The sequence below is a fragment of the Hyaloscypha bicolor genome (genome assembly GCF_002865645.1).
Source record: "Hyaloscypha bicolor E unplaced genomic scaffold K444scaffold_129, whole genome shotgun sequence".
In the NCBI taxonomy this organism is placed as follows: domain Eukaryota; kingdom Fungi; phylum Ascomycota; class Leotiomycetes; order Helotiales; family Hyaloscyphaceae; genus Hyaloscypha; species Hyaloscypha bicolor.
This window is the reverse complement of record NW_020194631.1, coordinates 313,503-339,601: the sequence shown is the minus strand read 5'-3', so window position 1 is coordinate 339,601 and position 26,099 is coordinate 313,503. Positions and strand designations below refer to the sequence as shown.

Genomic DNA, 26,099 nt, shown 5'->3' with positions numbered 1-26,099 from the left:
AAGATATTGCGTGATATATTGAAAGCCAGTGGAATTTGGGAGGTCTTGTGCGGGGAGAACTTACCTTTCAGAGTAAATTTGAGCCAAATATATGGACATACATCTCCGAATTCTTGAGCAGTTGATATCCCACGTCAAGCACCTACAATGGCCCAAAATATATACGACAGCGAGGAGTTCTTCAAGGAATATATCCAACTACCACGCCAGGTCATAGGCCTTGATGGGGCACCAGAATGGCCTGCTCTGCGATCCATGCTGCCAGCAAGCCTCACTGGGGCGAAGTTCCTCGACTTGGGCTGTGGATTTGGATGGGTGTGCAGATGGGCCCGAGAGAAAGGTGCTGTGCAAGTCCGGGGCGTTGATCTCTCAGAAAATATGCTCGCAAAGGCACGAAAGTTCCCAGCAGATGAAAGAATAACATATCTTCGTGCCGATCTGGACAGCCTTGAACTACCGCCAAACACGTACGACGTTGCCTTCAGTTCTCTCACCTTCCACTATCTGAAGGATCTTCCACGACTGGTAGCTCAAGTCTATCAAACTCTCGTGGCTGGAGGGACCTTCGTGTTCTCTGTGGAGCATCCGCTGTGGACTGCGCCCCGGAATCCAAACTTCATTGAGGATTCGGAAGGCCATACTGTATGGCCTTTGGACAAATACCTCGATGAAGGGGAAATGTTGTTTTAACTGATATGTATTCACTAAAGATCTAAAACTAGAGAGGAATATACGAGTCTTCTATAGACATCGTATGGTAAAGAGATTGAGGAAGATAAAGAGTTACAGAGTTCTTTATACTTCCGTTTGCGGCCTTAGGACATAGAAACTGTCTGCTTGCGGCCAGGTCACATGAAAACACGTGATACTCGATCCTTTGTGCTCTTTCAACAGGAAAGACTCACGAATTGGCTAGTCGATGGTGTTATAAAGCAACATCGTACACTCGCAACCTACATCAACATCCTCATTGAAGCAGGATTCACGCTTTCTGCGATCGATGAGTGGGCGCCGAGTGAGGAAGAGATGCCTGCAAACCCTGGGTGGGAAAAGTCTCGAATTCGTCCGCCTTTTCTTTTGATGAAAGCTTCAAAACTTGTCCTGCAGAAGGCTGGCACATGAAATTGGCAGTTGGTAGCGTCTTACTTGGGAAATGAGCAATTGTCTCTGATTGGCTGCAGGGCGTAACAAGGGGGAGAGTCAGCTTCAGCCGCACTACGAAGCCACGACATCAACCTCCACGAACCTCCAGACAGCAAAATTGTTTGCGTTGCTTATCATACCTTTCTCTCCACCGTATTAGAGTTAATTTAATATTTATCTTTGAATATGGTGTGAAGTGCCTCATTTCCGCGCCATCCCGCCGCTGACGAAGTCACGAAGCTGAGACCACGCGTTGCCGGCCGCTCTCAACATGAGCAACTTCTTTTCAAATTATCGAGACTGGCTCAAAGTGGCAGACACAGCCTTACCTCAGAACATATTTGGCTATCTCCTCCAACACTCTCTCGGTCCGTTTAGAGCAGATCCATTTACAATACTCCCATACGATGACCCCAAAGAAATCGCCAAATGTGGAAAGAATGGCACCAAGAGCTTTCTCCCTGGAAGCCTGTCTGAAAGGGAGGGTCCGCGGCCAGAGATAATCAAATTCATGGCCCCTCATCGGCAGATTTCTCAATTGACTGGAGATGACATGCACCAGGTAACTCCCTCGTCGTCTTCCAAAATTCGTCATCTGACGTTTGCGAACAGCTCCTATTAATGGCAGTTGAAGAGATAGCGGCCAAGCATTCGGCTCATGTCGTAATGAGAACTTCCGTTCTAGAAAAGTCTGGAGAAGCTCTATTAGTCGCTGATCACATCACCACTCCTCACTCCATTTGTGGGAAAACGAAGAGGGAAATTGCTCACGTTCATGCTGGTGTTGGGAGTGGAGAGTATTCTATGCACATGTGCTTAAGTCCGATGGATTGTAAAGAGGTTATCGCGAAGAAATGGGGCGAGAGGATGACCTTGGCGGGAGTTTTTGTACCTCATGAGTATTTGATCATCTATACCCCGAGGACGAAAGATGAACTTGAGGTAGTAAAGAGCATTGTGACTGCTGCGATTTTATTTATGACAGGAGCCCAGGAGAATATATCTTGAGGAAAGAAGCTCACGGTGATGTAGTCTGGGATCAGATGGATGAAGAGAGCGATGCCCGCCTCGGCAAAATTTTGAGCTTCATACAACAGATAATCTTTTTGCTTCGAGACGACGCTCTGCTGTCTTTCTGTACGATGTGAAACCGGGTTCAATATGTTTTCAATCGACTGTCTCAAATCCCTGAATCTAATAACATACACCCCCCCCCCCGGAAATGCAGTGCGACCCACAATCTATCTAGAACTACCAGATCTCAACGCCCTGAAGTGGTTATCCCGTTACTCTATCTGCATGCTGTCTCTTCCCAAATTCATCCTCACTCAATTACGCAAACTTCTTTACGTTCCCTCTCCCGTTTCCCTATAGAGCCTCAAAATCTCATCAACAACCATCTTATTTTCAGCCTCCAAATCCGGGAGACGATGTCCAACCTCCAACTCCAGCAAGTTCGCCTTACCCTTCTCCCAAAACTCATCATACAACCTTCTCCCCTCATCCCGCCACGGATCCTCCTTCCCCAGAACCACAACACTAGGAACTGCGATCTTCGTTGCCCTTTGCTCATCACTCAAACCCGACACCAACGGTGGAGACACAGCCATCAAGAGGACCCCGAAGCGGAACCCTTTCCTACCTCTAACCTGCTGCTCAAGCAGCAATCCCGCCGCCAGTTTCGCCCCCTGTGAGAATCCTAAAACACCAACGAATTCCGTCTCTTTACACAAAGTAGAAATCAGAGTCTTCGTTTCCTCGGGAAGATTGCTGTCACCTGGTGATCTTGTCCAGCGGAGGAAAGGCTCACAGCTGTCGAACACAGGGAGGACGCCTGGGCCGGGTGGACCTGGAAATGGTGCGTCTAGGAAGATGAAGTTGAATTTGGATGAAAGAGCGCGCTGTAGGCGGATCGTTTGGACGTTGAAGATTGCGGAGTTGGTTCCAGCACCGTGAAGGCAGAGGATTGAGGGGAGAGAGGTGGGGGTGTTCGCGTTTGCGAAGCCCGGTTGTTGGGCCATTTGTGCGAGCTGCGTTAGGTGCGGAGGTGAGAATATTGGGCAGGGTAGCGATTATAAATGTGGCTTCATAGTGAGATTTTGGGTTGTTTTCTTTCAGATTTTGAGAGAGTATTAATGTCTCTTGGTGCTGACTTTGGGGTTGAATGCCTATTTTTAAAGAGCCACGTGTCACCAGCCCAATCCTCTTCCAAGAGACCATTATCCTCGAAGCTGCTTGTTCATTTTTGCACAATTGGAGCCAGAGATACCTCAAGACCATTTACGGCTATTTTACCAATCAAGAAACCTCCTTCATTCAAGCTGCGCTCCAGGCTTCTACATTGGATGAGTATCCAAATGTGCCTCCCAAAACTCTTCAGGTGCTTTGGAAGGATCTCAGCCCCATTGGGTGTTTCAAATCTGCAATAACACGGCACAAGGTACCGGAATCAAGCTGATCTCCAAGTCCGAGGCGTGCCGCACAAGCCTCATAACGTGACGCCAAGAGCTTTTTCTTCATTTTCGTGCTTATTTTGAGGTCAGTGCCTAAGGTACCTAAAGCAGTGGATTTGGGCAAATAAGTGGTTTATAAATCTGAGTGATTATTAACCTGTGCCTTCTCCATAAATCAATTCGGACAATGAGAACAGGACCCTACTCGGCTTTCCTTTTATCTTCCATTTTCTTTACTCACGTGAGTTTTACATCACCAACCATAAACGATCCAACAATAGCCTTGCCATCAGATTTAATTCCCTTAGTCATGATATACGGCAATACTTTCATCCTCTGAGCAAGGCTCTGCAACTCCACTTCGCCTTGTAAATTCCGGGTGCGCTTATTGGCAAAATTCAAATACCCCAAGTCGCTGGGCTTTCGCATCCTACAAGATTCAGGCTACAACCAGGCCTGTCCTTGAGTACAGATATTGGTTCGTAGAAACTTGGAATGAATATTCGAAACAATGTTTCAGGAAATATCGCACCTTTTCGAAAGTTACGAGTATGTCCGCATTGGCCAAAGGTCCGAGGCAGAGCTTCCCTTCTTCAGATTCCTTGATGCCTCCGTCACTTAGTTATGATGCAGTCATTGATACGGAGTCTTAGCAATACATTACCACTACTGGGAGAAAGGACAAGCACCTTCGAGGAAAGTATAAAAGCCACCATTGCATCCAGTTGAATTCGTTACTCCGCCACGTTATTCTACCTCAAGCCTCTAATCTCACATCAAAACTACAAACATAACGCTTTTCATAACAACAGTTGTGGCTGCTACCCTCCTGGCCATCGGTACTTTTGCATCAGGATGGCCTGAATGCCCGATCCACGTAGAAACGCCTGGTTGTACCTGCGATGGCCCGATCAACTTTTTCTGTGGTATTGGCGGTTGTGCTCAGGTAAATCTTCCCACCCAGCTCCTCTCCGAAGCTGGGGACTAGCGATACATAGAAGTATTGCACAGGTCCAAACTTTGGCACCAGCATTGATCCAACTGTTGTAAGTACTCTTGATTCTCTGCTTATATGCTCCTCAACTTTCCCTTTTCTTTGAGTGACCTGGAACTTGAAAGCTCTGCTGTGATGGTAGCTTTGCTTTTAGCCATGCCAATGCGGCAACGAAAAGCCGTGGAAGAGCGAGATTTGCAACGCAGGCTTCATTGACAAGAAAACTGGCTTTTCGGCTCAGGAGTGTGCTCTGTGGTTATAGGAAGCCGAACTCCGTGTTTCTTGTATTTATGAATTTCGGCCGAGGCACTGTGATAGAAACTTCTACGAATCTGGAAAGAGTATTCATTCGTTTATCAAACAAAGCTTGGATCCTCTCATTTCACTCCCTCGCGTGATTCAGAACAGACGTGAGGGCAGCCGGGATAGGAGCAGGGGAGTGGAAGCCCACGAGTCCTTCGAGCTGCAGATGGGAACAAGATGACGGTCTTCGGTTGTTAGTTTCCGGATCTCGAGACGGAGCTCGATTGGGAGTTTGTTGACTGATTGGAAGCTGGCGTCTGGGGTGGAAAGCGACGAAGATGCCCTTGGTCTCACTGGACGAGTCCGAAGACTAGATTTGATGAAGAAATGTATGATAGGGGCTCTAAGAATCACTAGAATCATATCTTGGGTTTTTTCTGACATGGAAATGCAACCGGCGTCTTATCTTAGCCCTGGGTGGCCCTGTCCTCCAAGTTTTCCCAGACACCTGTGGCCGAGAGCAGCATTTCGTCCTTTCCATGACAATGTGCACTGCACCTAAGTTAAGTAAAACTAGCTAGTGATATATGCGAACGACAATAGCTAGCTGTTTAGATAGGCAGCTGTGAGATGAGATGGAACATCTCCTGCATCTCTGCGACATGATATGTAACTAAGCGAGGTAGTCACCTGCTGTGAGCGTCTCCTTTTCCACTGGAGGTGACTCACAAGGATGAGTTGTTAACGACTACTTAGATCATGCATCTCTTCTAACGCCGTCAGCTTGTGAGTCACTCGTGGTCACACGACAACACTCGAGTTTGCCTGTCACAATTTATGAGACAACACCCCTTTTCGAGAGATCGGCAACCATGTTCTCGCAACCATCTCGACTTCAAGAGAGGACGATGAAGAGAATTGAAGCTCCTCCGTATCAAGAATCATATCAGAGAATATGAATTTCAATCTCCAGATAGGTAGACTTTTCTCGGCACCACCTCATATTAGTCTCTTGCATTTAAGAAACTGTTGAGTGCTGCATTTGAAAGCATTCAAGGAAATGTCATTGCATTGGAATCGCTCGAGGGATTTCCATGAAAAATGGTTGGCCTAGACCATTATAGAATCAGAGTCTAGAGAGACGGCATATATGAGTTAGCTGCCTCCGTCGACCTAGACCTAGAGCTAAGTGTAGCGTTCCCGAAAAGTGTGCGAGAAGGCACCTCTTAGGGCTGCCGCGAGGTAGGAATGAACTTCCGAAATTGGAACCGAAACTTTGGGAACCAAGTTTAATCACACCTATAAATTCCCAAAACCCAGAGAATCCAACTGGAATAAAATTCACAGTGTTGCAAACAACATCTGAGCATCCAACTTGGAGGATATCATCAGTGTTCCAGAAGACACCTGAACATTGAACGACGCCAAGATGGCCTTCAAAAAATTCGTAAAATTCTCGATCCTGTCACTCGCCGCGTTTACAGGTGCTGCTGCATTTCCTTGCAATGACTGCTCTCAGCAGTTGGCAGAGTCGAATTCCAAGAAGGAATCCACGAGCAGTACGAACACGGGCGACGTTCGCAACCTCACCGTCGATGGAAACCAGCACAATAACCTCTATGAGGCTGAAGCGCATCCACTACTTGCTCGTGAGAAGACATATGAAGAACTGGTGCATTGGAATGATTGGCGAGAATGGGAGTGGCCACCACAGAAGAGAGCGAAATGGCCCCCGGGGGTCCGATTTGACTTTGAAGAGGTAGTTATCCCGCACCTACCTTGGGTGGGAATCGAGCTACCTTCTCCTCTCATACCGACGCAGAATGAAACGTTGCACGCCATCTACAAGATAGCCGCGGTAGCATGGGCTATGGAAGAACAAAAGCCAACGCCTCAGAGAAGATTGGAGTTCGCGCAGCTGGATAACCTTTCCAAGAACTTTATGCTCGCTACCAAGTGCCGATGGGAGGGAGATTGCGGCGTATACAAGCAGCTGAACCTCGATATAGCGTGGTACGACCTTCTAGGTATTCCTATCGGTATTCCATCCGTTTGGTTTGTCAGGAACCTCATGGCCAAGCCTATGTATAGGTGGATGGACGGGTTGGAGGACGGGTCACTGTGGAAGGCGAAGGTGTATGATCAACTAAAGACCCAGCTTAAGTTGAAGACAGAACAGGAGGCGCTTGTTAATCTGGGGAAACAGTTGCAAGCTTTGGGCTTGCCTCAGTCTCAATTCAGTGACTGGAGTTAGCTGGGCCGATGGAAATCCACACCCAACGGATGTATTCTTACCAGTTCTGTCAGGGAGACTGGAGTCCAAACGTACCAATTCCACGGGGAGATTGAAACCTCACAATTACTCATTGTACTATCTTTTCCAAACAACGAACCTGGTGAACCTTCAAACTCTTGTTCGCATTTCCGCCTCCACGTGACGCTGGTACCTTGCAGAAATGATGCTTCCCCCAGGATGATCAATCTCATACCGGGGCCACGCGATTGGCACGCCGCAAGGGTGCACGCAGGAAATCTTGGAAGTTGTGAGGCAAAGCTGCGTTGGCTCCAAAGCCGTTTCATGTGGGGTGAGCAGTCAGCATCGATGCAGCGGGCCTCGGTGGGGACGGACGACTGAGGTTGAAATAAATTTAGACCAGAGCAACCATGCACGATGACGTTGCGGGGATTTAAGCTTGAAGCTCAAACTGGAGCGCGCTTTTGCCTTGGAAGAGGAGGACCATCGCCAGGATCCTGCATTTCCCTGCAGATCACAGCATCGCACGCAGCGACACACTCGCAAATGACTTTGACATGCCAAGAAAAGTGGCTAAGCACGCGACTGTTGATAAAATGAAGCTTGTCTGCTTCCATTCTACCTCGTCTCCTCGTCCTCGTCCTCGTCCTCCCCTCCCTTCCCTCCGCCTTTCTCTTGTTCACCAACCCGCGTTTTTTTATCCCGCCGTCTGCTTGATTGTTGAGGGAGAGAAGCCCACAGCGGCGGTCCCCGCTGATCCAGCATCTTCCGCAAGTAGTGCCAACCACCAAGACCACCGCCGAAATGGCGAAGTTTGTTCATTGCCTGCTGCTGGCGCTCCTGCCAGCCGCTCTCGCAGCGCCAGCTCCAGCGCCCATCGTCGCCGCTCCTCATCCCATGATCACGGCCCGCGCGTCATTGACCGATCGGACTCCCACCAGAGTCCAAGAACGAGACCTTATCAGCTCAATTGAAGGTTTTGGAAGCTATCTTAGCAGCGTTTTGGGAACTTTCCCCTCGTATGTTGCAAGCGGAGTACCCAATTTCTTCCAGGACTTCCCAACTGGAACGGCGGTGGAGAAGAGCTTGGGAATCAGTTCCACTGATTTGGCTGCGACACCCACACAGGTGCTGAATATCCCGTAGGTTGTCTGAGAATTACTCCCGAAACAGGATTGATCTGTCCACAGTGGATATGCGAATTGGACCGATCAAGGTTGGAACTTGCGCTTTCGCGGCAATGTCTTCAAGCAGCCCAACATTTCCGAATCGAAGCTCGATGACCTTGCGAACGTTTTCCTGGTCGGCACATCCATACAGCAACTCCCGCCCGCTGAACAAACACAAGCCCGGAATCTGACTGCTGAGATTTACGTCGTCCAGCAAGGCGGCGTCAATGTTACTATGAACATTGAGCCGGCTTCGAGCCAAGGAAGCGATGGGACTGCTGGCGGGAGCAACGCCATTACAGCAGGAGGTGGCGCTCAAAACATCACCCTAATGGGACAAACAACATCCGAGGGAGATTTCGATCAATTTCTTCCACTTAAAAATGTCTCTGGTCCGGGCGGCTATCTTCTCCCAGGCAATGCTACGACCAGTATCCAACGATTGAACGTCTTCACCCAAGGCACAGAGACTGGGAATGCAACATCTTATCTCGTGCCTGAAGCAGGACTTACCATAATTTCTGACATCGATGATATCCTCCGCATAACTAGAATCTACCAGCCAGCGGACGGCCTCCTAAACTCATTCGCTAAAGCCTTCGTGCCCTGGATGAACATGCCAGATATCTACGCAAACTGGAGCAAAAGCATCCCGGACTTCCACTTCCACTACCTAACAACCACCCCGGAGCAAGTGACACGCAACTACATGGATTTCATCTTCAAGACCTATCCCGGTGGCAGTTTCGATACCCGCCCCCTAAACTTCTCTGACGTCTCCGCAACCCTCTCAATCCGCAAGTTCCTCCTCGAGAAGATCTTCCAGACCTACCCAAAGCGGAAGTTCATCTTGATAGCAGACACCTCCAACTCCGACGTGATGAAAGACTACCCAGCCATGGCCACCGAATTTCCAAACCAAGTGCAATGCATTTTCCTCCGAAATACCTCGGCCATAGACTCAGGCGACAAATTCCCCTACGATACGTCGGGATTCAAGAATTTGAGCCAGAACCAGTATATGTTCTTCCTCGTGCCTGACGATCTTACGAATCTGGATATTGTGAATGGACAGTGCTATAACACGACGATTAAGCAGAACGTGACGTTTAGTTACCAGGGGCTGCCTTTCGGGTTGGGCAAGAAGAATGCAGCAGGGAGGTTGGACGCTGGATGGAATGGCTTGGTTGTGGCGGGCTTAGTGATGTTGTTGGGCAGTTGCTTGGGAATATTATGATGAGAAGTGTGGACTTGGGTTAGGCGTTAGGGGAGCATTTAAATGCTATTTGAGCTATGCATGGGTTTGAGTAAAAATTGACTTCGTGAATGCAATGCATGGATTTAATGAATAGTGGGTCTTCACAGGACCATGTACTGACGTGAATTGTGGTCTAGTTGCTGCAGATTCACAAGTCTCATCCGAAGTCTGTCTAGGATTTTCATCCCATTACTGCGTTTCCAGTAAGGGGAAGAATTTTCTGCTGGCAACTTCGCAGGATTCCTCGAGTGAATTGCTCCCCTGAGCTCGGAAATTTTGTTGCACATCGACTCGATGTCGGAACTCTGTCTGGTATAATTAGATCTAAAGTCAACCTCGAGTTCACTTTTCGTTACAAATTTCGAGAACAAAGTAGATCCCTTTATACTCAGAATTGGAATCTATGATTCATTTCTCACGCATGTTCACCAAGCTTCATTTCATCCCTGACCTGTCTTCAACAAGAAACCCAGGTCTGTTGTACATATAAACAAGCCCCTTGTCATCAGATGACATTCTTAAGAGCCCCAAAGCCATGGGACAATGATCCAGGCAGAGACATGCATGGCCAGACCACCAGACGCTATGCTTCCAACGACTATGAACCTCCTCTCCCCGGAAAACACAAACAGAACAGACGTGAACCAAACCCCGATCCTGATGTATTGTGAAAAATACCCATAACTCCATCATATATGCATGAACGAAGGGAGATAACAGGCAGTCGCACATGCCTGTACAGTAGAATCACCACATGTCGTCATCCTCTTCGTGGTGATCAGGTGGGTCCGATCGCCCATACGGGTAGTATTCTTTCCCTTGGCGTGAGTGGTGTCCATGGTCTCCATACCCGTTCTCCGAGTTATGCTGAGAGGCCCGTGATTGAGGCCGATGGGATCCTTGCCCGTTGGAAGCATCCTCGCCTTGGTGATCGTAGTCGTAGATTTGCGAATCATCGACATAATTCACCCCTTCCTGCTTGGCAGGTTGAACCGGCTCTGCATACTGTGTAATACCCTGTTGCAAATTAGATTTGTAGTAAAGAAACCGAATCTGATAGTCATTTACCTGATGATAGTCATATCGGTATTGCTCTCCACTTGAGGCTGGCTGTTCTTGTTGCAATTGCTCTTCATCTACAATCCGATATTGCTGTTCTTGCTCCCTTGCCCTTCGTTCGGCATCCTGTTTCTTCTGGAGCGCGGTCTGAGGAATCTGCATCTGTGGGTGCATTTGCTGTACCTTGGCCAAGTATGAGTACATGAAATTACTCAACAATACCTGACTGTATAACGCTCGCCGAGGGTTCGCCAGTTTGATATGTGCCATCCTGTAAATAGCTCTTTCTTCAAGGATAGAGAATCGTGTCCAATTGTAGTCAACATCGGGTTTCAGTGGACGATGTGGTGGATCAGGAGATAATGCCCGAAGTGAGCTTCCCTTCTTTCCACCGGAATCTCGGTCAGTCTTCTTTTTGCTGCCACCAAAAAAGGAGGAGAAGAGGCCTTCTTTCTCTTTCTCTTTCTTGTTCTCTCCGCCAGATTTGCGGCTGCTCTCCTTTTTCCTTTCGTCTTGTAACCTGTAGTCCATACTTTCACGGTCCAGTACTAAGCTTTCTCGGCCTCGAGGGGCAGTCTCCAATGTAGATTGTAAAACATCCAGGCGCGCATTATCATGGGATTTGTCCAACCCCATCTTTGTTTTGTTTCGTTTGTGATCGTCCTCTTTCTTCTTGTCCTTCTTGTCCTTCTCGTCGCTCCCTTTAAACCAACCCCAACTAGGTTTCCTCGATCCTGAGCTGTCATCGTCCTTATCCTTCTTTGACTTCCTTTCTGGCTTCTTCTCTTCAATTGTGGGGATGAATGTTAGAGTATCTGTCCTTGCTGAGCTTCCTGGGAGTGGCGAGGGGTGTTGAACCATATCATTCAAGGTTGGTGACGAATTCACAACGCTCGGTGTTGGAACTGGAGGTTTCCGATCGAGTGGAGGTCGCTTGCTTGATCTTGCAGGCGGAGCTGGGGGTGTTTGTGATGATGACCTTTCAGGGAACTGGTGTCTAGGTGGTGGAGGCTCTGATGGTTCTTCAGGAGGCGGCGGGGTTTCGATTATGCGTGGAACCGGTGCATCATTCCGGGGGGAAGTGTTGCTCCTTTGGACTGGGCCTAATTGTGGCGGTTGAGGTGAATCGTGGCTGACCGCAGGCGTGGGAATGGCTTCGAATGAGATCTCTTCCGGACCGCTCTCAGTATTAGAGACCGGGCTCGTTTGGGTGATGTTCTGCAATCGGCGGCCCCCACGGTTCGGCCTTGAAAAGTTTTCTGTGGTTGCAGGTTCTGACTGCACCCTTGTCAAGGGAAATCCTATTGACGGTTTACCATCCACTGGCGATGATATAGGAGATTCCTCTCCGTCAGTCTTGTCCTCACGCAGAGATCCAGCTCTCTTGGAAAATGGCACTCGTTCGCCTTTCCTTAAACTACCTCTCCGGTATGTTGTCCTTGTAGATCTCCTCAGCCCGATTCCAGGAGCATTCGGTAATATTGGCATATCCTCTTCCACTGACACTTCCCCACCACCCACATTTCTAGCACCAGGGTCCAGGGTCAATTTCTGCATCGCCATTGAAGGATCCCTAACTAGAGCATCCAACTCCTTCAAATCGGAGATCTTCAGCTCAGGAACTTGCGGAGCTGCTTGGGACTTCTTTCTCTCCAACTGATCCGCACCATCTTTGTACCCGATAGCCCCCCGTCCACCATCATTGTCGATCTGCCGTGACAACATTGACTTCTTCCTTCTCAAACTGCCCGAGGACCCACTTCGTTCCAGGCCATCCGGAGACAGCGACGCTTGTTCCCCAGACCTTCGTTTGATCGAGTTCACCCTGTTCTCAAGAAAGGTCTTAAATTCCATAGGAGCAAGCTCTGGATGCACCCGGGCTGGGACCCAAAAGAGCCTTGAAGGATCATCCTCATCATCGTCGCCAGTAGGAGCGACCGAAGGCATCAGAGACACACCCTGAAAAGACGGCAAATCTGGATCACTTGTATTCCCAACATCCATAGACATGCGACGTAGGGCCTGGAGGTTGTTGAGTTCCTGCGCGATGGCGGTTGGATCGGACTCGTAGTCGATATCGTTGAGAGGGAACTGCGCATTCAACGTATCAGATCCATTTCGATCCCTGAGCGACATCGAAGGCGATAGCTGCCCTTTCTCAAAGCCACTGCTCCGGGGGCCCTGCAGCATCGCGGGTGAGGTGTGCGACTTCGTTGGCGTGCTCCCATTTATATGCGGCGAAACTCCCGGCCTCGAGGGACTATTGGTCAGAGCGGCGTCAAAATACGCGTCGTCGGGGTCGACAGATTCATGCAGCGGCGAGCCAACGAAGCTCAAAGGCCTTGAATCGCGCTTTGAGTAGTCATCATCGCCGTACATGTCTCCGATTGCTTCAGTAACGTGGTGATTTGTATCACTTATCGAAAGTTGAGCACCATGTCCCCGTCTGCTGGCGAAGCTCCCGCCAATGTCTCGAGGTCTAGATGAGGTCTGCAGAGGAGAAGAACAGTCAGTGGATGTCAGAGGTATGGTCTGCGTTGTATTTTTTGGCAAGAAACGCCGTGGAACGGGGCATCTGATGCTCGCGTGCAACAGCGGAAGAGACACGCCCACGGCCGGGAGGAGTGGGCAGCGGATGGGACTGGCCCGTCGGGGCCTCGCAGTTGGCAGGAGGGGAGCGTTGCAGAAGGCTACATACCTTCATGGGGAGTTGGAGAGGAGAGGTCAGAGGAATGCTCCCCTTGCTTGAGTTGGAACCAGCAGCGGATGCTCAATTCTGATTCGGAACGGTGATCTCATCTGGAGCTGCTTGCTGCTGAGGGCTCGTGGTCGATGGTAACTTATACAACTAAGGTAGGGCTTCGCAGATGGTTGAATATCGTCGTCGCATGGCAAGAGGTTAGGTGAGGATCGGATGCTGGACTGGACAGGACTGGGCTAAGTTGACCGTCTTCGTCGTGGTTTGGTTTGGCTCGGTCATTTGCCCAGAAAGCGAAAGCCTGCAGGGTGGCTAAGCGAGAACCTTCCCCCGTCCCCCGGCTCGGTCTCGTTCAGCAGTGCGGATCGGTGGACGGTGCAGGTGCAAGTATCTGGTTTGTTCTTAGTGGCAGCGAGTGTGGCTCCAGGAGTCCAGGAATTGCGCACAACGTTGAACATGTGAGATGCCGTCAGCAGGAAAGGCTGCATCATCTGGCACTTCTGGTGGAAGGGCGGCGGTGTGATGTGCTGCCTCAGCGCCGGGTCAAACCCATCAGCCATCACAGCCATCACAGCCAGCCAAGCCAGCCCACCAGGCCTCTTTTCGCCTCTCCCCTTTTGCTCGTCGCTCTTTGTTCGGCCACAGCCATGCCATGCCATGCCAGTCATGCCAGTCATGCCATGCACCGCACTGCAGGCCGGCCAGCTTTAGCAGCAATCAACCTTGTTTCTCGTCTCGCCCACTCCGACTCTTACTCCCACTCCCACTCCCACTCCCACCCACTAAGCTTACAGCCACGAGACCCACAGCGCTTAAGGAATTGCGTGCGTGCATTTATATTGACGGCTTTGTCAGGCCCCATGCAAAAAGGGGGGGGGCAGCCTCATTATAATTAATACTTGCTCCTCTATTGGTAAGCTGACCCATCCATTGCTGTTGGGACGCGAAATTAAATCGCCTGCATTCTGTCTTCTATCGTTTTCAATTTAGGTTCTGAGCCTGTTCTACATTTTAAACAAACCATATCAACCACATTATCTGTCTTCTAAAGACCAACTGAAACTGCCTTCTCTGCCTTTCTGAATCTTTGGGACAGCCCAAACCTTTCCTCACCTCTTAACGAGGACCATGAACAATTTTGATCAGATCGGTTCCTTCTTCCTTTGCAGGATGCTTCTCAGTCAGGGATATGTGTCACATCACGTGGGAAGAGTTTGTTTTTTGTCAAGCCGCCAAAGCCATTTTAATCAGGAAAGGAGCGCAACCCCACACACACTTTGCATTGACGAATGGCAAACGAAACGTCGTGGGCTGAAGTACTATTGATAGATTGCGGCATGAATCAAATAACTGCTACTAATTTCTTTTTGCCCTTAAAGAGTAGTCGAGTACCCATCAATTCCAGCGCAGACTCAGACACTGATGTTGCAGTCGCCTCGTTGAAGATGCACCCATTGAGCTGTCAATTTCAATTTCTCAATGGCTCATATCATCGCAGCTCGCTGCATAAATCGCCAGCCAAGATATATGTTCATGATCTCCGGATTGGCAGATAAGAACATTGTACATAGCAAAAGCGGTCCGAATGACCGAGTATGGGGAAGGCAGGGGTGGATGAACAACAGTGAGTAGAAAAACTTCTATGATTTATCTTATCAGTCAACTTTCGCACTTGTCAAAACATCAATTTTTCGAACCCAATCCAAATCGGAAGATTGCAACAGCCTTGGGGAAGGAAAATTGCGAAGTGTCAATTCGCGTTGAGATGTTGCGATTTCGTAGATCTCCCCGCATTCCCGAGTGCATGCAGGAACTCTGTCGTGCATTTTGCCGCCCCGGACAAATTTTCTTCTCGGTTTATAAATCTAGCGAAGTCGAAATGTTTTGTAGATCTTTCTTCTTCCCACAAGTACATAAGTCTCGATTTGACAGGAAGATGGGATCTTTCTTTCGCTCAGGCCTTGTTTCCCTAAATCACCAAAATGGCGGCCATGCATGTCCTCTTTTGGTTCAGCACCTGTTTTCTTCTACTTAATTCGGCCACTGCCCTGCAATGTTGGAAGAACACTACATGCAGCGGTCCAACAGACGCTGCATTCCCGGGGCCGTGGGAAGCAAATATCTTCGCACCAGCTTCTAGAACAGTATCCCCCGTGTCCATTCTTTCGAAGTCTGGGGAGTTCATTTCTAAATTTCTAGGGATCTCCCAACTATCGGGGAATGGCTCCGGGTTGGTATTTGACTTTGGCATCGAAGTAGGAGGCTTGGTCACTCTGCACTATTCGACCACTGGCCAGGGATCCATTGGTTTGGCCTTCACAGAAAGCAAGAATTGGATTGGAGAATGGTCCGACTCCTCAAATGGAGGTTTCAAGGGACCAGATGGTGCGATATATTCAGCTTTCAATAACTCGGGTACATACTCCTATACCATGCCAAATCTTCGTCTTAGAGGGGGTTTCCGATACCTGACACTTTTTCTCATCACCAATGGAACAACCACAGTCGATATCACAGATATCAAACTCGAGATTAGTTTCCAGCCCACTTGGTCGAACCTGAAGGCGTACCAAGGATATTTCCACAGTTCTGACGAGCTTCTTAACCGAATATGGTACAGCGGGGCCTATACTTTACAGACAAATGCCGTACCAGTAAATACCGGCAGACAAGTTCCTTTTGTTGCTAAAGGGTGGGCAAATAATGGAACACTTGGCCCTGGAGATAGCATTATAGTCGATGGTGCAAAGAGAGATCGAGCTGTCTGGCCTGGTAATGTCTCTCCAGTGCATTCCGTATCACATGAGTAATGACTTACCCTCTAGGTGACATGGGAATCGCGGTTCCATCCACTTTTGTTAGCATTGGGGATCTTGGGTCTGTAAAGAACGCGCTGCAAGTCATGTATAATTACCAGGCAAGTGAGAAGTCAACATTCAGAACCATTTCCTGATTTTATTTCCCATCCAGAATCCCACCACCGGCGCGTTTCCAGAAGCCGGACCTCCACTTTTGCAACTGGGTTCTGACACATATCATATGTGGACAATGATTGGCACCTACAACTACATTCTTTATAGCAACGACACAACCTTTCTTCATGAGAACTGGGCGAAATATCTTTTGGCAATGAAATTTATTTATGGGAAAGTTGGCAGCAGTGGACTTCTGAATGTCACCGGATTAAGAGACTGGGCAAGATGGCAGACTGGCTTCAATGGCTCTGAGCCCAATATGATGTAGGATTCAACTTTTGATCCCTGCCACTTCGCTAACCATCTATCTAGTCTCTATCGAACCCTCCTCACTGGTGCGGATTTGTCGATATGGGCTGGAGATACGTCAAATCTGAATGTTACATGGCATACCCGTGCAGAATCGCTCAAAACAGCTATCAACCAGTACTGCTGGGACCCTTCTTATGGTGCATTCAAGGACAATGCTACGGCAACAACTTTACATCCTCAGGATGCAAACAGCATGTCCATATTATTCGACGTAGTCGACACCTCCGCCAAAGCGGAGAACATCTCGAGCAATTTGCTGAAGAACTGGACTCCAATTGGAGCGGTTGCTCCTGAACTACCAGGAAATATCTCCCCGTTTATTTCTAGCTTCGAGATTCAGGCTCATTTCGCCATCGGACAGACAGCACGAGCGCTGGACCTAATCAGAAGAAGCTGGGGGTGGTATATCAACAATCCCCTCGGGACTGAGAGCACAGTGATCGAAGGCTATCTCGAAAATGGAACTTTTGGATACAGATCCAGTCGAGGTTACGCCTATGATTCTTCTTACGTGTCAAACTCACATGGATGGTCTTCTGGACCAACATCTGCTCTCACGGAATTCATTGTTGGTCTCAGTGTAACATCTCCTGCTGGAGGAACTTGGAAATTGGCACCCCAATTCGGCGACTTGAGATTTGCTGAAGCTGGCTTCATGACGAGCCTTGGGAAGTTCCAGGCAAGCTGGAACCTCAGACGTGATGGCTATAGTCTGACTTACAATGTCCCACGAGGAACGACGGGTGAGATTGTTCTTCGGTGTCTTTCTGTTGGGAAATTCCCAAGTATCACGATTGATGGACGTCCTGTTTCACGTGAGGCGAATCCACAACTCGATGGGCCTGTTATACTGTTGAATGGAGTGGGGGGAAGTCATACAATTGTGGTTAGATGAAATGGTCGAGCATTAGAAGAGTTCACCCGCCAACCGCCCAAACCCACTTTCCGCCCAAGCCAAAGTTCAACTTTAATATTAATATAATTTTATATGTTTATATTTTGGCTAAAGAATATATTCTTTCATTAAATCTTAATATTTTAAAATGAAAGATATTATTAATATTTTTTAGAATTTTAATACTATATTAAAGAATAATTAAAAGAAGCCCTTTTATAAATATTCTTATAATTGGGAGACATATTATTAGTATTATAAATGCCGAGAGAAAAATCGGTTTTTAGCTTGAGCGGAAAGTGGGTTTGGTTAGTGAGTAAACATTTCTATCCAAGCTCATGGAACCAGATCTTCAGATGAAGTTCCAAGAGAAATTCCGATCAACAAGTGGCTATCCACACTCCTTTACCCAAGTAGCTACCCTTGCCGTCAAGCCAACGCTGGAAGGAGCACTTGGCAAGGACACCCTTGGCCACAGGGTTGGTCCCGAAGATAATCGAAGCAAAAAAAAGTCCCGGAAGAAGCAAGAAACGACGCCTGTGCGACACTCGCGCATGGGGCTTAAACTTAATTCTTGATTTTTCGAGCTACCGAAGAATGTCCCTGCGATTCTCGCCAACTGGTGTGAAGCGGTCCGGATCAAGAGAGGAAAAGTTGGGGTCCTAATGGGTTTTAAAATTCCGGGACCTGCAATAGGGTCTGAGGCTGTGCAAGACATCTGGAAGGGGTGGATCGTCTGATGTTTTTTTGTTGGTGGGTGTGAGAGCGCGGTGAGGTGTGTCGAAGCCGCCCTACGTCATTGTGTTGACGATATTGGTTTATGCGCCGACGGACCCCTATGATACAATACTAAATTACCTGTTCCACAGTCATCGAGGAACACTTTACCTCTGCATCCCCCTTCCCGTAATCTAATCTTTTATTCTCAGTAAAAGCCCCCAAACCGTGTTTACTGACAGACGCAGAGATATCAGTAAGTGCAGACCTCCCGCATCACAGGAGCAAGGGTCCGGAGATTGGCGACTGATTTTCACCAGGATCAGAAGTGTCTCACTCCACATTAAAAAGAAACACAAGGTGAGCTCACACATCCACGCAACGTCTTCTACTTATAATCCAGCTTGACAACTCCACAAACTAGAAGAGCATCCGCAAAGACTGACTCAAAATGCGCAGACAATTCCCAAGCATGGCACAACAGGCAGGCCTTCCTGGATCGCATCCAGTGACGATGCCCAATCGTCAAGCCTCGGCTTCCAGCAACATGAGCGATGATGCAGTTCCTACAATGGATCCCAAGGATGTGAGAATCTGCAGCTTGCACATGCTCAAGGCCTATGTTAATGTTATCTGTAGACTTCCGAATTGCTAGCAGAGCGTCTGCAAGCCTGGAAGCATGCCGTTGGATACCTCGAGGACTATGTGAGCGCTACCGAGAAGGTTGAGAAGGCACACGCCAAGGAATATGAAAAGGTGTTGAAGGTGGGCAAACGGACCTTTCAATGTGCAAACATGTTGCTGATGGGCATAGACGATATCAAATCCGTTGAAGGAGGGGCACCACTTTGATCAGAGCATGGGCGGAATTGCTGGTCTCTTCGAGAACATGAGACAGAATACCCAGGTAAGTTTCTATCCGAAGACAAAGGGATAACACTAATTGCCTCTAGGGATTGGCAAACACTCACCTCGAAACCGAAAAGAACCTCAAGGGCTCCGTCCTCCCAATCCTCGACCGCCTGCACAAGGAAATCAAGAATAAGTCGAAAGAACTGTCATCGGGAGCTATGAAGAGCGCAAAGGAGGTGGAGAAGGCACGAAATACAACCCAGAAGCACATTGAGCTCCTTGGCCAACAAACTGCAAACTTCGAATCAAGTGGCGGCAAGATGCATGCCACGGAAGACCCATACATTGTTCAACGAGGCGTTCTACACCGATTGGGTAAACAGGTTATGGAGGAGAACAACAATCGTCATGATCTAATTTCCGTACAAAACAACTTCGCTCAATTCGAGGCCCACATCATTGAAGTCATCCAGCAGGCAATTGCATCATTCCAGCAATTCGTTGGTGGCCAGGCTCAAAAGGTCGACCAGCTATATTCAGATATGCTTGGCACAGCTCAACGCGTGCCATCTGACTTCGAGTGGTCGAGATTTACCGAACGCAATGTGAACATGCTTGTGGACCCCAACTCCCCAGAGCGAACTATTGAAGGCATCTCCTTCCCCAACCAGAACCACAAGGCCACAAAAGCTATGATTGAGGGTACTTTGGAGAGGAAATCTCGCAACAAACTGAGCCTTAGCGGTTGGTCGACGGGTTACTATGTTATCACTCCAAGCAAGTATATCCACGAGTTCAAAGACAGCGACAACCTCCGCAAAGACCCAACCCCTGAGCTCTCAATCTACCTTCCAGATGCCACAGTTGGCACTCCCAACGGCGAGAAATTCAACATCAAGGGAAAGGACATGAGTGGAGGGATCGGGAGCAAGCTCTCTGGTTCTTCAGAGATATCATTCAAAGCGCACAGCGCATCTGATGCTCAGAAATGGTTCGAAGTCATCCGGTCGGTTGTTGGCCACGCCCCTGCCAATCTGGCCAGCGAACCAACGTCGCCTGTCAGCCCTGCTCAAGAGAAGCGGGTCGTTTCACAGCCGCCTACTTATGCGGAGGGAAGCGCGGCCGGGGTTACGGATGCAAAACACCCTGCTCCTCTGCAGACAGCTCATCCGGCTGGCGTAACTGGTGGGGGGACCGTGGCTTCACCAGCAACTGCAACTCCTACCAGTGCTACGGCCGAGCATGCTGCATCTGTACATGCTCAAGCTCCTGCTGCCGAGAAGATCTGAAGTTGCAAGTTGAAGGAGTCCCAGAACGGACATGGAGTGATGTGATAATGTGTAATCAAGTGGTATGTGAACGAAATTATCGAGAAGTTTTCTTCTGAAAAACAGGCAGCCAGGAGCAACTGGTCGTAGTCGGAGCCTCTGGAGCCAATGTGGAATACGTGAACGATGTTCAACATCATATTAGCAATGAAAATGCTTCCTAAAAGTTCTTTCTGCTTCATCTTAGCTTTCCATCCAGAACATCCAGCTCGAAACTTAGCTGCGAATACATTGGTCCAAGTTTTGGCAAAAAAAGGGGCTCGCTTAATCCGTGAATTGTGAATCAAAAGTCGCTGCCGATCATCCTTTACCTTGCCATCCTGACTACCAATTCATAGCAACCCGTTTCCTTCATGATCACTTCCAAGCACCATTCCTCTTTATCCAATTTTCCCGCTCCAGCTGAAAAGGATCTCCAGGATTTCAACTCACATGCTTTCTCGAACCAACGAGCTTCTCATCCTCGTAAAGCCGTACACGTATAGTCAGCATCCCGTCAGCAGTCTGACGATATCAAAGGGCAACCAATTAGTCTTCCAATACCATACAACTTGGGCCTCACTGATTGGAAATTAGAATCTGACAGACGGCGGTCATCCTCCCTGTCAGCCCTATCAAACCCCCAGAGGCAAGTAATTTGGCGGCCGACTTTAGCCCATATCCGAGACAACTCTGTCTTGCTTCGCCCCACCACACAACGCAAAGTTCCCTCCACGACATCAAGTCTCTTGGGGAGAGTATTTCAAAGTCCCCAAGCTCGAGCTCATCTGTCTAATCAAGCAGTTCTCATAATCAAGTAGATATCCCATAAAGGTTTACAATCAGCAAACTCGAGCTGCTTTTGTACATGTCTTTAACAAAATGGTAGTGCAGCCGATCTCCACCCTATCAACCTCAACTCAACTCACAGGCCCCACAATCTATTCCTCCCACAGGTGGAGCGCACGGCTCGTCTTGTCAGCACTCGAAGCTTAACCCCCTCTCGCTCAGCGTGTCTTTACCCCTGAACAAAGGCGACAGGCCTTCGCCTCCTCCAGAATACGTTTACGGCAACGGGATTGACGACCTCAGCCTCTTTCTGGGGTCCGCCGTCTCGTTGAACCTCGAATAAAGAAAGGATTACCAAGAAGGATGCCGCCATTAATGCATGGAGCAGTTTCATGAACCACTGAGATGACAGGCGTGTCATTCACAAGCCGGCCGGTCATTTAAAGCTGAATTAAAAGATAAATACTCCCTACCCGTGGTTGTTGCCTTACAAGCCCTCTCTCTCAGTTTTATAAATAACATCACCATCTTGTTCTATTTCCTCACGAACGTAATCTTACAATACACTTCAGATCTCCCTCTCCACAAAACCAAACACACCCATCCACACAATGGCCGAAGAGATTCCACAGCAAGAAATGAAAGCCGCTCCACAGATGAACAACTACCAGAACGCCATCCCTCTCGCTTCCTTGCAGCAGACGCCAACTGTCGTCGATTGCCCTGCCTGCGGAATGAGAGAGATGACCAGCCCGGCGTTTGTGAACGGGAGTCGCACTCAGTAAGTCCCTCCCATCTCCCTCATGCGATGGCTGAAGAGAATGTGTGCTGATATTTTTGGAAACAGTCTAGCAGCACTGCTGTGCTGCTGTTGCTTCTGCCTAGGTTGCGTCCCGTACCTCACGAACTGGTTCAAGGACGTCGAGCACAAGTGTGGGAGCTGTAGTATCCCGCTTGCGGTTTGGCATCGGAGTGGAGAGACCGAGGTGTTGGCGCATCGAACGGGCTAGTTGGCAGTTGGGCGGAGTGGGGAGAGGGTTCGGTGGTACATGAGTGATAGGTGTGGTGCGTGAAGGATCACGGCAAGTTGGATGTATAGATGAGGAGGGTGTATTTGTCGATACCATGCAAACTTTCAATTGGATCTTTGAAGAACAGAGGAAACAGGTTTTAATGCAGAAGAAAAAAGATTTGTTTCCGGACGAAGTGAGACGTTCGATGTTTCTAATTCAAAGATATCTATTTGGAAAAATGATTTCGGCCCAAAATTGAGGGAAATTGTTACGGATGAAAAGTCCAAAAAATGTAAACCAAACCTTAGGACGTCTACGTAAAGAGAAATGTAAAAACTGCACCTTAAAAGTACAAGCAACTGTCCTCAAGTCAACTTTGAACACAAGCAGACAAACTAGTGAGAACCCAGATCCACCAGATTTACATGACTTATCGCACTAGGGGCTAAGTCAACTTTCATGGCATCCGAGATTCCAGCAGCTCGGCAGAATAGACGGACAATGGTCGCTTGTGGGCTTGCGGAGCTCACTTGGTCTAGCAAATTTTGAGCGATCTGAATACACTCCAGGTGTTCATTTGGTGAAACAAACTCTTCTAGTGCGGAGTTTGATCTGTTCATGTCGGCAATCAAGACTAGACATGCGTTGAAGATGAAATGCCTGTGTTGCCGTTAGCATGGAGCGTGGTTTGGGAATACCAGGACTCACTGTGCAATCCAGGATGCTGAGAACTGGTATCCGGACCTCATTATTTCATCACAAAGCCGGATCAAGATAGTTGCAGATGAAACGCTGTAGTGGAGTCAATATTCATTGAGACATCGATATTCAAGCTCCTTGAGAGTACCTACCATCGGCGGGCGTACACGATTAATTCATCCTCGCTCGAAGATTGCATGCATTGTAAAACGGCCATCAACGCGGGCTGCAATAGGACGCAGACAATTCCCAGAAATAGAGACTGGACATTCAACTTTGAGAACCAGTCAGTATGTTCACATATTTCCAAAATCGGGATGGGGCTTACTATTGCAGTCTTTTGTCGATAATCTGCCTCCGGGTTGACCATTCGTGAGTCCTCCATGTTTGGTGTCTGCAGACATGTATATAGTGGCAGTTCCGCATGCCAACTGTCAAGGGCCTGGAGGTGTGCTTTGTATAGAAGTGAGGAAGGTTCTTTTGTTGAATCGCGGCGATCGTTCAGAATTTCCCGAAGGTGGTTACTGAGAGCTGCAATGCTCATCTGAATCAATCGACTATTGCGGCAATGATCGGACAATAGTGGAGGTTGCTGTGCGCATTAGCATCCACATCTGGGAATTACGGAGGGCAGACCAACCTCTATGTTCAGGAAGCGGCTTGTGTCTGACAGCTGTCTACCCATTGCTTGCGGTTGAAGAAGAAACCACCTAAGCATTCAAGTCAATGGACTCTGTCCAATGGTGAGCGGGGTAAGGGTAATCACAGATTCAAAAATCGAATTGTGTCCCAGACGCGAAGCCACTGGGAAAGCGCAGGTTCCCTCATCCCATTCAGGGTAGGCTCTGGAGAGTCTAATCCATTCTCCAGACCAATGTTCGTTGCAGCATCTAGAAGGCGTTAATCTCGTAGTCCATAATGTCTGCGCCATGTCGACTTACCTAGGAAACTATAGGAGACATCGATGTTGTCGTCAATCTCAAAGAGACAAATCAAAGTCAACACACGCATCATCCACAGATCGTCTTGACGGTCATCACTCAAGAGCCGCAAGCGCGCTCTTCTGTACCACTCATTCTGGACGTCTTCTACTTGAAAGGCGCTGGCCTTTGCACCGAGAGCAAGGACCAAACAAACATCGATCGGCAGGTCTGCATCGGATGTCCATTTGCGTGGGTTGAAGCTCTGTCGCAGTTCATCCTCGCGGAACAGGAATAAGAAGTGGTTGAAGCTCTTGGAGAATGCCTCAACGAAGGCCTCCAGGGGTTGGGTACCTGGGGTTACACCAGCCTCGCTGCTGTTGCTCCCTCTGCTCAAGCCACTCTTGGGGCCGTGAGGCATGACATCATACAGCCATTTCTCCGAATCGAGGATTCGGTCAGGATCGGAGAACTTTAACGGATCGGCGGCGGGGATGTGGATGCCAAAATTACCCAAGCCACGCAGTGCTCGAGAGATCTTTTCTCGCTCTTGAGCGTGGTTGTCCTCTTCATGTATCTACACACATCAGCCATCAGCCACCCCCTCAGAACATGCATGGCTCAAGTGGGCGCGACTTACAGCAATGGGGAAGAGGGGGCTGCTCGTTCGCAGCACGCCCGCCACCTGGAGGCGAGTGCCATCCAGACTCTCCTGAGTTGAGACAGTGGAATCAGACGAAGACGATGTTGCTCGAGACCATGGGGATGGCGATTGGGATGGGCTTGTCAGAGAATAGTAGTTCTCCTCGAGTGTGTCCGGGTCTACATTTCCGCGTGCAAGCCTGCGTACGCTATTTCTGTGTTGTTGCAGTTCCGAGTAGGACGTGGGGAGCGGCCTGTTGTCTGGCCAAGCATGGTCTCGCGCGATTTTCCGCAGAAGCTTCCGCCGATGTCCCAAGCGAATGCCGAGGGCAGTAAGTTCTGCTTCAGTAACGGAGCTGAGCGACTGGAAATTTTGGAAGCCGGCTTGGAGGCAATTGGGCAGGTACTGCTCAAGACCGAGATCTGTGAGCGTCCGTTGGAGGTCCGCGGCGGCAGCCATTCCAGGACAGGGCAGACAGGGGAGGGGGCTCGCTTGGCTCGCTTGATTCGCTTGACTGGTCACGTGAACGCCTCTCCTATTCCCTTCCAACTTGGCCACTCTGCTCGACCGTCCACCAGGATCGGGGAGGCGGGCTGCTTGTGCAATGGCCTAGACCTCGAGTCGAGGATCTTGAGGATCTTTATATGCCCTGAGAGTGGCCACTGGCTAGGCTTAAAGAGCCGGAGTCGATGTTGGTACCCCTGCAGTCCTGCGTTTGCATCGATTCAATGGATGGGTGCGCTGTCTGTGTCGTCACATCATCGCGCATGGCCCACAGAGTCCGTTCCAGCTGGGCAGAGCACCTATGGGGTCGAATACCACAGTATGCAACGCCCGCTACCCGCCAATCAGCTGAACTGGCTGAAGACTGTGTGGGCTGGACGGGGGTAGGTCCTTGGGGTACAAATTGCGGAAGAGCGCAGAGAGCTTCGTCGGGCCTTCGGGCTTGTCGTTAAACTACTCGTCTGTGCACCTCTACTCAGGATTCCAGCATCTAAAGTACTGCCAAAGACTCTGTCATCTGACCACTTGGTGCGAAGAAAAGTGCTCCTGTCGAATGGACAAGAACCTTCTACCATGGTGGAGCATTCCTTTTTTTTTTCTCAGCCCAGGCGTTGTGAGATGGGGGGAGGGGAAGCGAACTTCTCGCGATTTCGACCAGATTCTGTTGATACGCTGAGATTGCGGAGGACCCTCCGCGAATGGTGCCTACCCTGGCAGCGGCAGCGGCAAGGGCTTGGCGGGTGCGGTGAGGGTCGTGGTGTGGGATCGCGAAAACATGCAGCATCAATGTCGTCAACGGCGTTACATCCCGGGTATTCTGGTGCTTTCCAGGGACTTCGGCCGCGCTCGTGACGACCAGCCCTAGTCAGGATGCAGCTTCCTTGAGCTTTGCAGTGTCTTCTCATATATCTACAACAATCTAGACTTTTGAGTTCCGGGGTCTGCATGTTCGAGTTGCATTTTGCGGCACCGAACCAAAAAGCGCTGTCTAGATCATTCACGTTCAGCGCATCACGTCAAAACATGCGTCAGGAGGGAAAGTGCTCGTGTGACGGAAGAACCCTCCGTCAGACTCTTGGCATGCACCTTATCTCAGAAGCGTCATCCTTCGCATGTCTCGTAATGGTGAGAATATCCAAGCTGCAATCAATTTCACATTCATTTCATTCTTGCACTATACATCGTAGTTGGCTATCTCTCTA

General features: G+C 49.1%; 11 protein-coding genes across 11 annotated transcripts; 7 read left to right on the top strand and 4 right to left on the bottom strand.

Moving 5' to 3' along the window:
* Positions 1–53: 53 nt before the first annotated feature.
* On the top strand, positions 54–1,122 carry K444DRAFT_597562 (methyltransferase type 11; the record flags this gene model as incomplete). Its single annotated transcript, XM_024878490.1, has 2 exons — positions 54–680; positions 900–1,122. The coding sequence occupies exons 1-2, from the start codon at positions 148–150 to the stop codon at positions 1,120–1,122; spliced, it is 756 nt and encodes a 251-aa protein (XP_024731498.1). The 5' UTR covers positions 54–147.
* A 201-nt stretch (positions 1,123–1,323) lies between these two features.
* K444DRAFT_108260 (uncharacterized protein) lies at positions 1,324–2,433 on the top strand. The gene is made up of 2 exons (XM_024870304.1): positions 1,324–1,705; positions 1,756–2,433. The coding sequence occupies exons 1-2, from the start codon at positions 1,415–1,417 to the stop codon at positions 2,149–2,151; spliced, it is 687 nt and encodes a 228-aa protein (XP_024731497.1). The 5' UTR covers positions 1,324–1,414; the 3' UTR covers positions 2,152–2,433.
* A 56-nt stretch (positions 2,434–2,489) lies between these two features.
* Positions 2,490–3,164, bottom strand: K444DRAFT_539430 (uncharacterized protein; the record flags this gene model as incomplete). The annotated part of the gene is made up of 1 exon (XM_024875628.1): positions 2,490–3,164. One exon carries the CDS (start codon positions 3,162–3,164, stop codon positions 2,490–2,492), a length of 675 nt encoding a protein of 224 aa, XP_024731496.1.
* Positions 3,165–6,262: 3,098 nt separating this feature from the next.
* Positions 6,263–7,087, top strand: K444DRAFT_634308 (uncharacterized protein; the record flags this gene model as incomplete). Its single annotated transcript, XM_024883730.1, has 1 exon — positions 6,263–7,087. The coding sequence occupies one exon, from the start codon at positions 6,263–6,265 to the stop codon at positions 7,085–7,087; it is 825 nt and encodes a 274-aa protein (XP_024731495.1).
* A 798-nt stretch (positions 7,088–7,885) lies between these two features.
* K444DRAFT_667270 (uncharacterized protein) lies at positions 7,886–9,493 on the top strand (the record flags this gene model as incomplete). Its single annotated transcript, XM_024887278.1, has 2 exons — positions 7,886–8,229; positions 8,278–9,493. The coding sequence occupies exons 1-2, from the start codon at positions 7,892–7,894 to the stop codon at positions 9,491–9,493; spliced, it is 1,554 nt and encodes a 517-aa protein (XP_024731494.1). The 5' UTR covers positions 7,886–7,891.
* Positions 9,494–10,261: 768 nt separating this feature from the next.
* On the bottom strand, positions 10,262–13,436 carry K444DRAFT_697571 (uncharacterized protein; the record flags this gene model as incomplete). The annotated part of the gene is made up of 2 exons (XM_024887934.1): positions 10,583–13,436; positions 10,262–10,531 (listed from the first exon to the last, which is right to left on the bottom strand). The coding sequence occupies exons 1-2, from the start codon at positions 12,950–12,952 to the stop codon at positions 10,262–10,264; spliced, it is 2,640 nt and encodes an 879-aa protein (XP_024731493.1). The 5' UTR covers positions 12,953–13,436.
* A 113-nt stretch (positions 13,437–13,549) lies between these two features.
* Positions 13,550–14,364, top strand: K444DRAFT_697561 (uncharacterized protein; the record flags this gene model as incomplete). Its single annotated transcript, XM_024887933.1, has 1 exon — positions 13,550–14,364. A coding segment is annotated over one exon (618 nt), but the record flags the coding sequence as incomplete, so codon positions are not given.
* Positions 14,365–15,150: 786 nt separating this feature from the next.
* Positions 15,151–17,514, top strand: K444DRAFT_655402 (glycoside hydrolase family 78 protein). The gene is made up of 4 exons (XM_024886010.1): positions 15,151–16,043; positions 16,097–16,188; positions 16,242–16,510; positions 16,559–17,514. Exons 1-4 carry the CDS (start codon positions 15,254–15,256, stop codon positions 17,451–17,453), a joined length of 2,046 nt encoding a protein of 681 aa, XP_024731491.1. The 5' UTR covers positions 15,151–15,253; the 3' UTR covers positions 17,454–17,514.
* Positions 17,515–18,330: 816 nt separating this feature from the next.
* On the top strand, positions 18,331–20,645 carry K444DRAFT_617941 (uncharacterized protein). Its single transcript, XM_024881224.1, has 6 exons — positions 18,331–18,426; positions 18,491–18,530; positions 18,630–18,756; positions 18,810–18,935; positions 18,985–19,077; positions 19,124–20,645. Exons 3-6 carry the CDS (start codon positions 18,643–18,645, stop codon positions 20,309–20,311), a joined length of 1,521 nt encoding a protein of 506 aa, XP_024731490.1. The 5' UTR covers positions 18,331–18,426; positions 18,491–18,530; positions 18,630–18,642; the 3' UTR covers positions 20,312–20,645.
* A 1,768-nt stretch (positions 20,646–22,413) lies between these two features.
* K444DRAFT_108057 (uncharacterized protein) lies at positions 22,414–23,645 on the bottom strand. The gene is made up of 6 exons (XM_024870302.1): positions 23,471–23,645; positions 23,159–23,422; positions 22,983–23,104; positions 22,840–22,923; positions 22,723–22,791; positions 22,414–22,666 (listed from the first exon to the last, which is right to left on the bottom strand). The coding sequence occupies exons 1-6, from the start codon at positions 23,546–23,548 to the stop codon at positions 22,582–22,584; spliced, it is 702 nt and encodes a 233-aa protein (XP_024731489.1). The 5' UTR covers positions 23,549–23,645; the 3' UTR covers positions 22,414–22,581.
* K444DRAFT_108066 (uncharacterized protein) lies at positions 23,363–24,967 on the bottom strand. Its single transcript, XM_024870303.1, has 4 exons — positions 24,391–24,967; positions 23,772–24,327; positions 23,471–23,720; positions 23,363–23,422 (listed from the first exon to the last, which is right to left on the bottom strand). The coding sequence occupies exons 1-3, from the start codon at positions 24,850–24,852 to the stop codon at positions 23,593–23,595; spliced, it is 1,146 nt and encodes a 381-aa protein (XP_024731488.1). The 5' UTR covers positions 24,853–24,967; the 3' UTR covers positions 23,363–23,422; positions 23,471–23,592.
* Between the last annotated feature and the right edge of the window lie 1,132 nt (positions 24,968–26,099).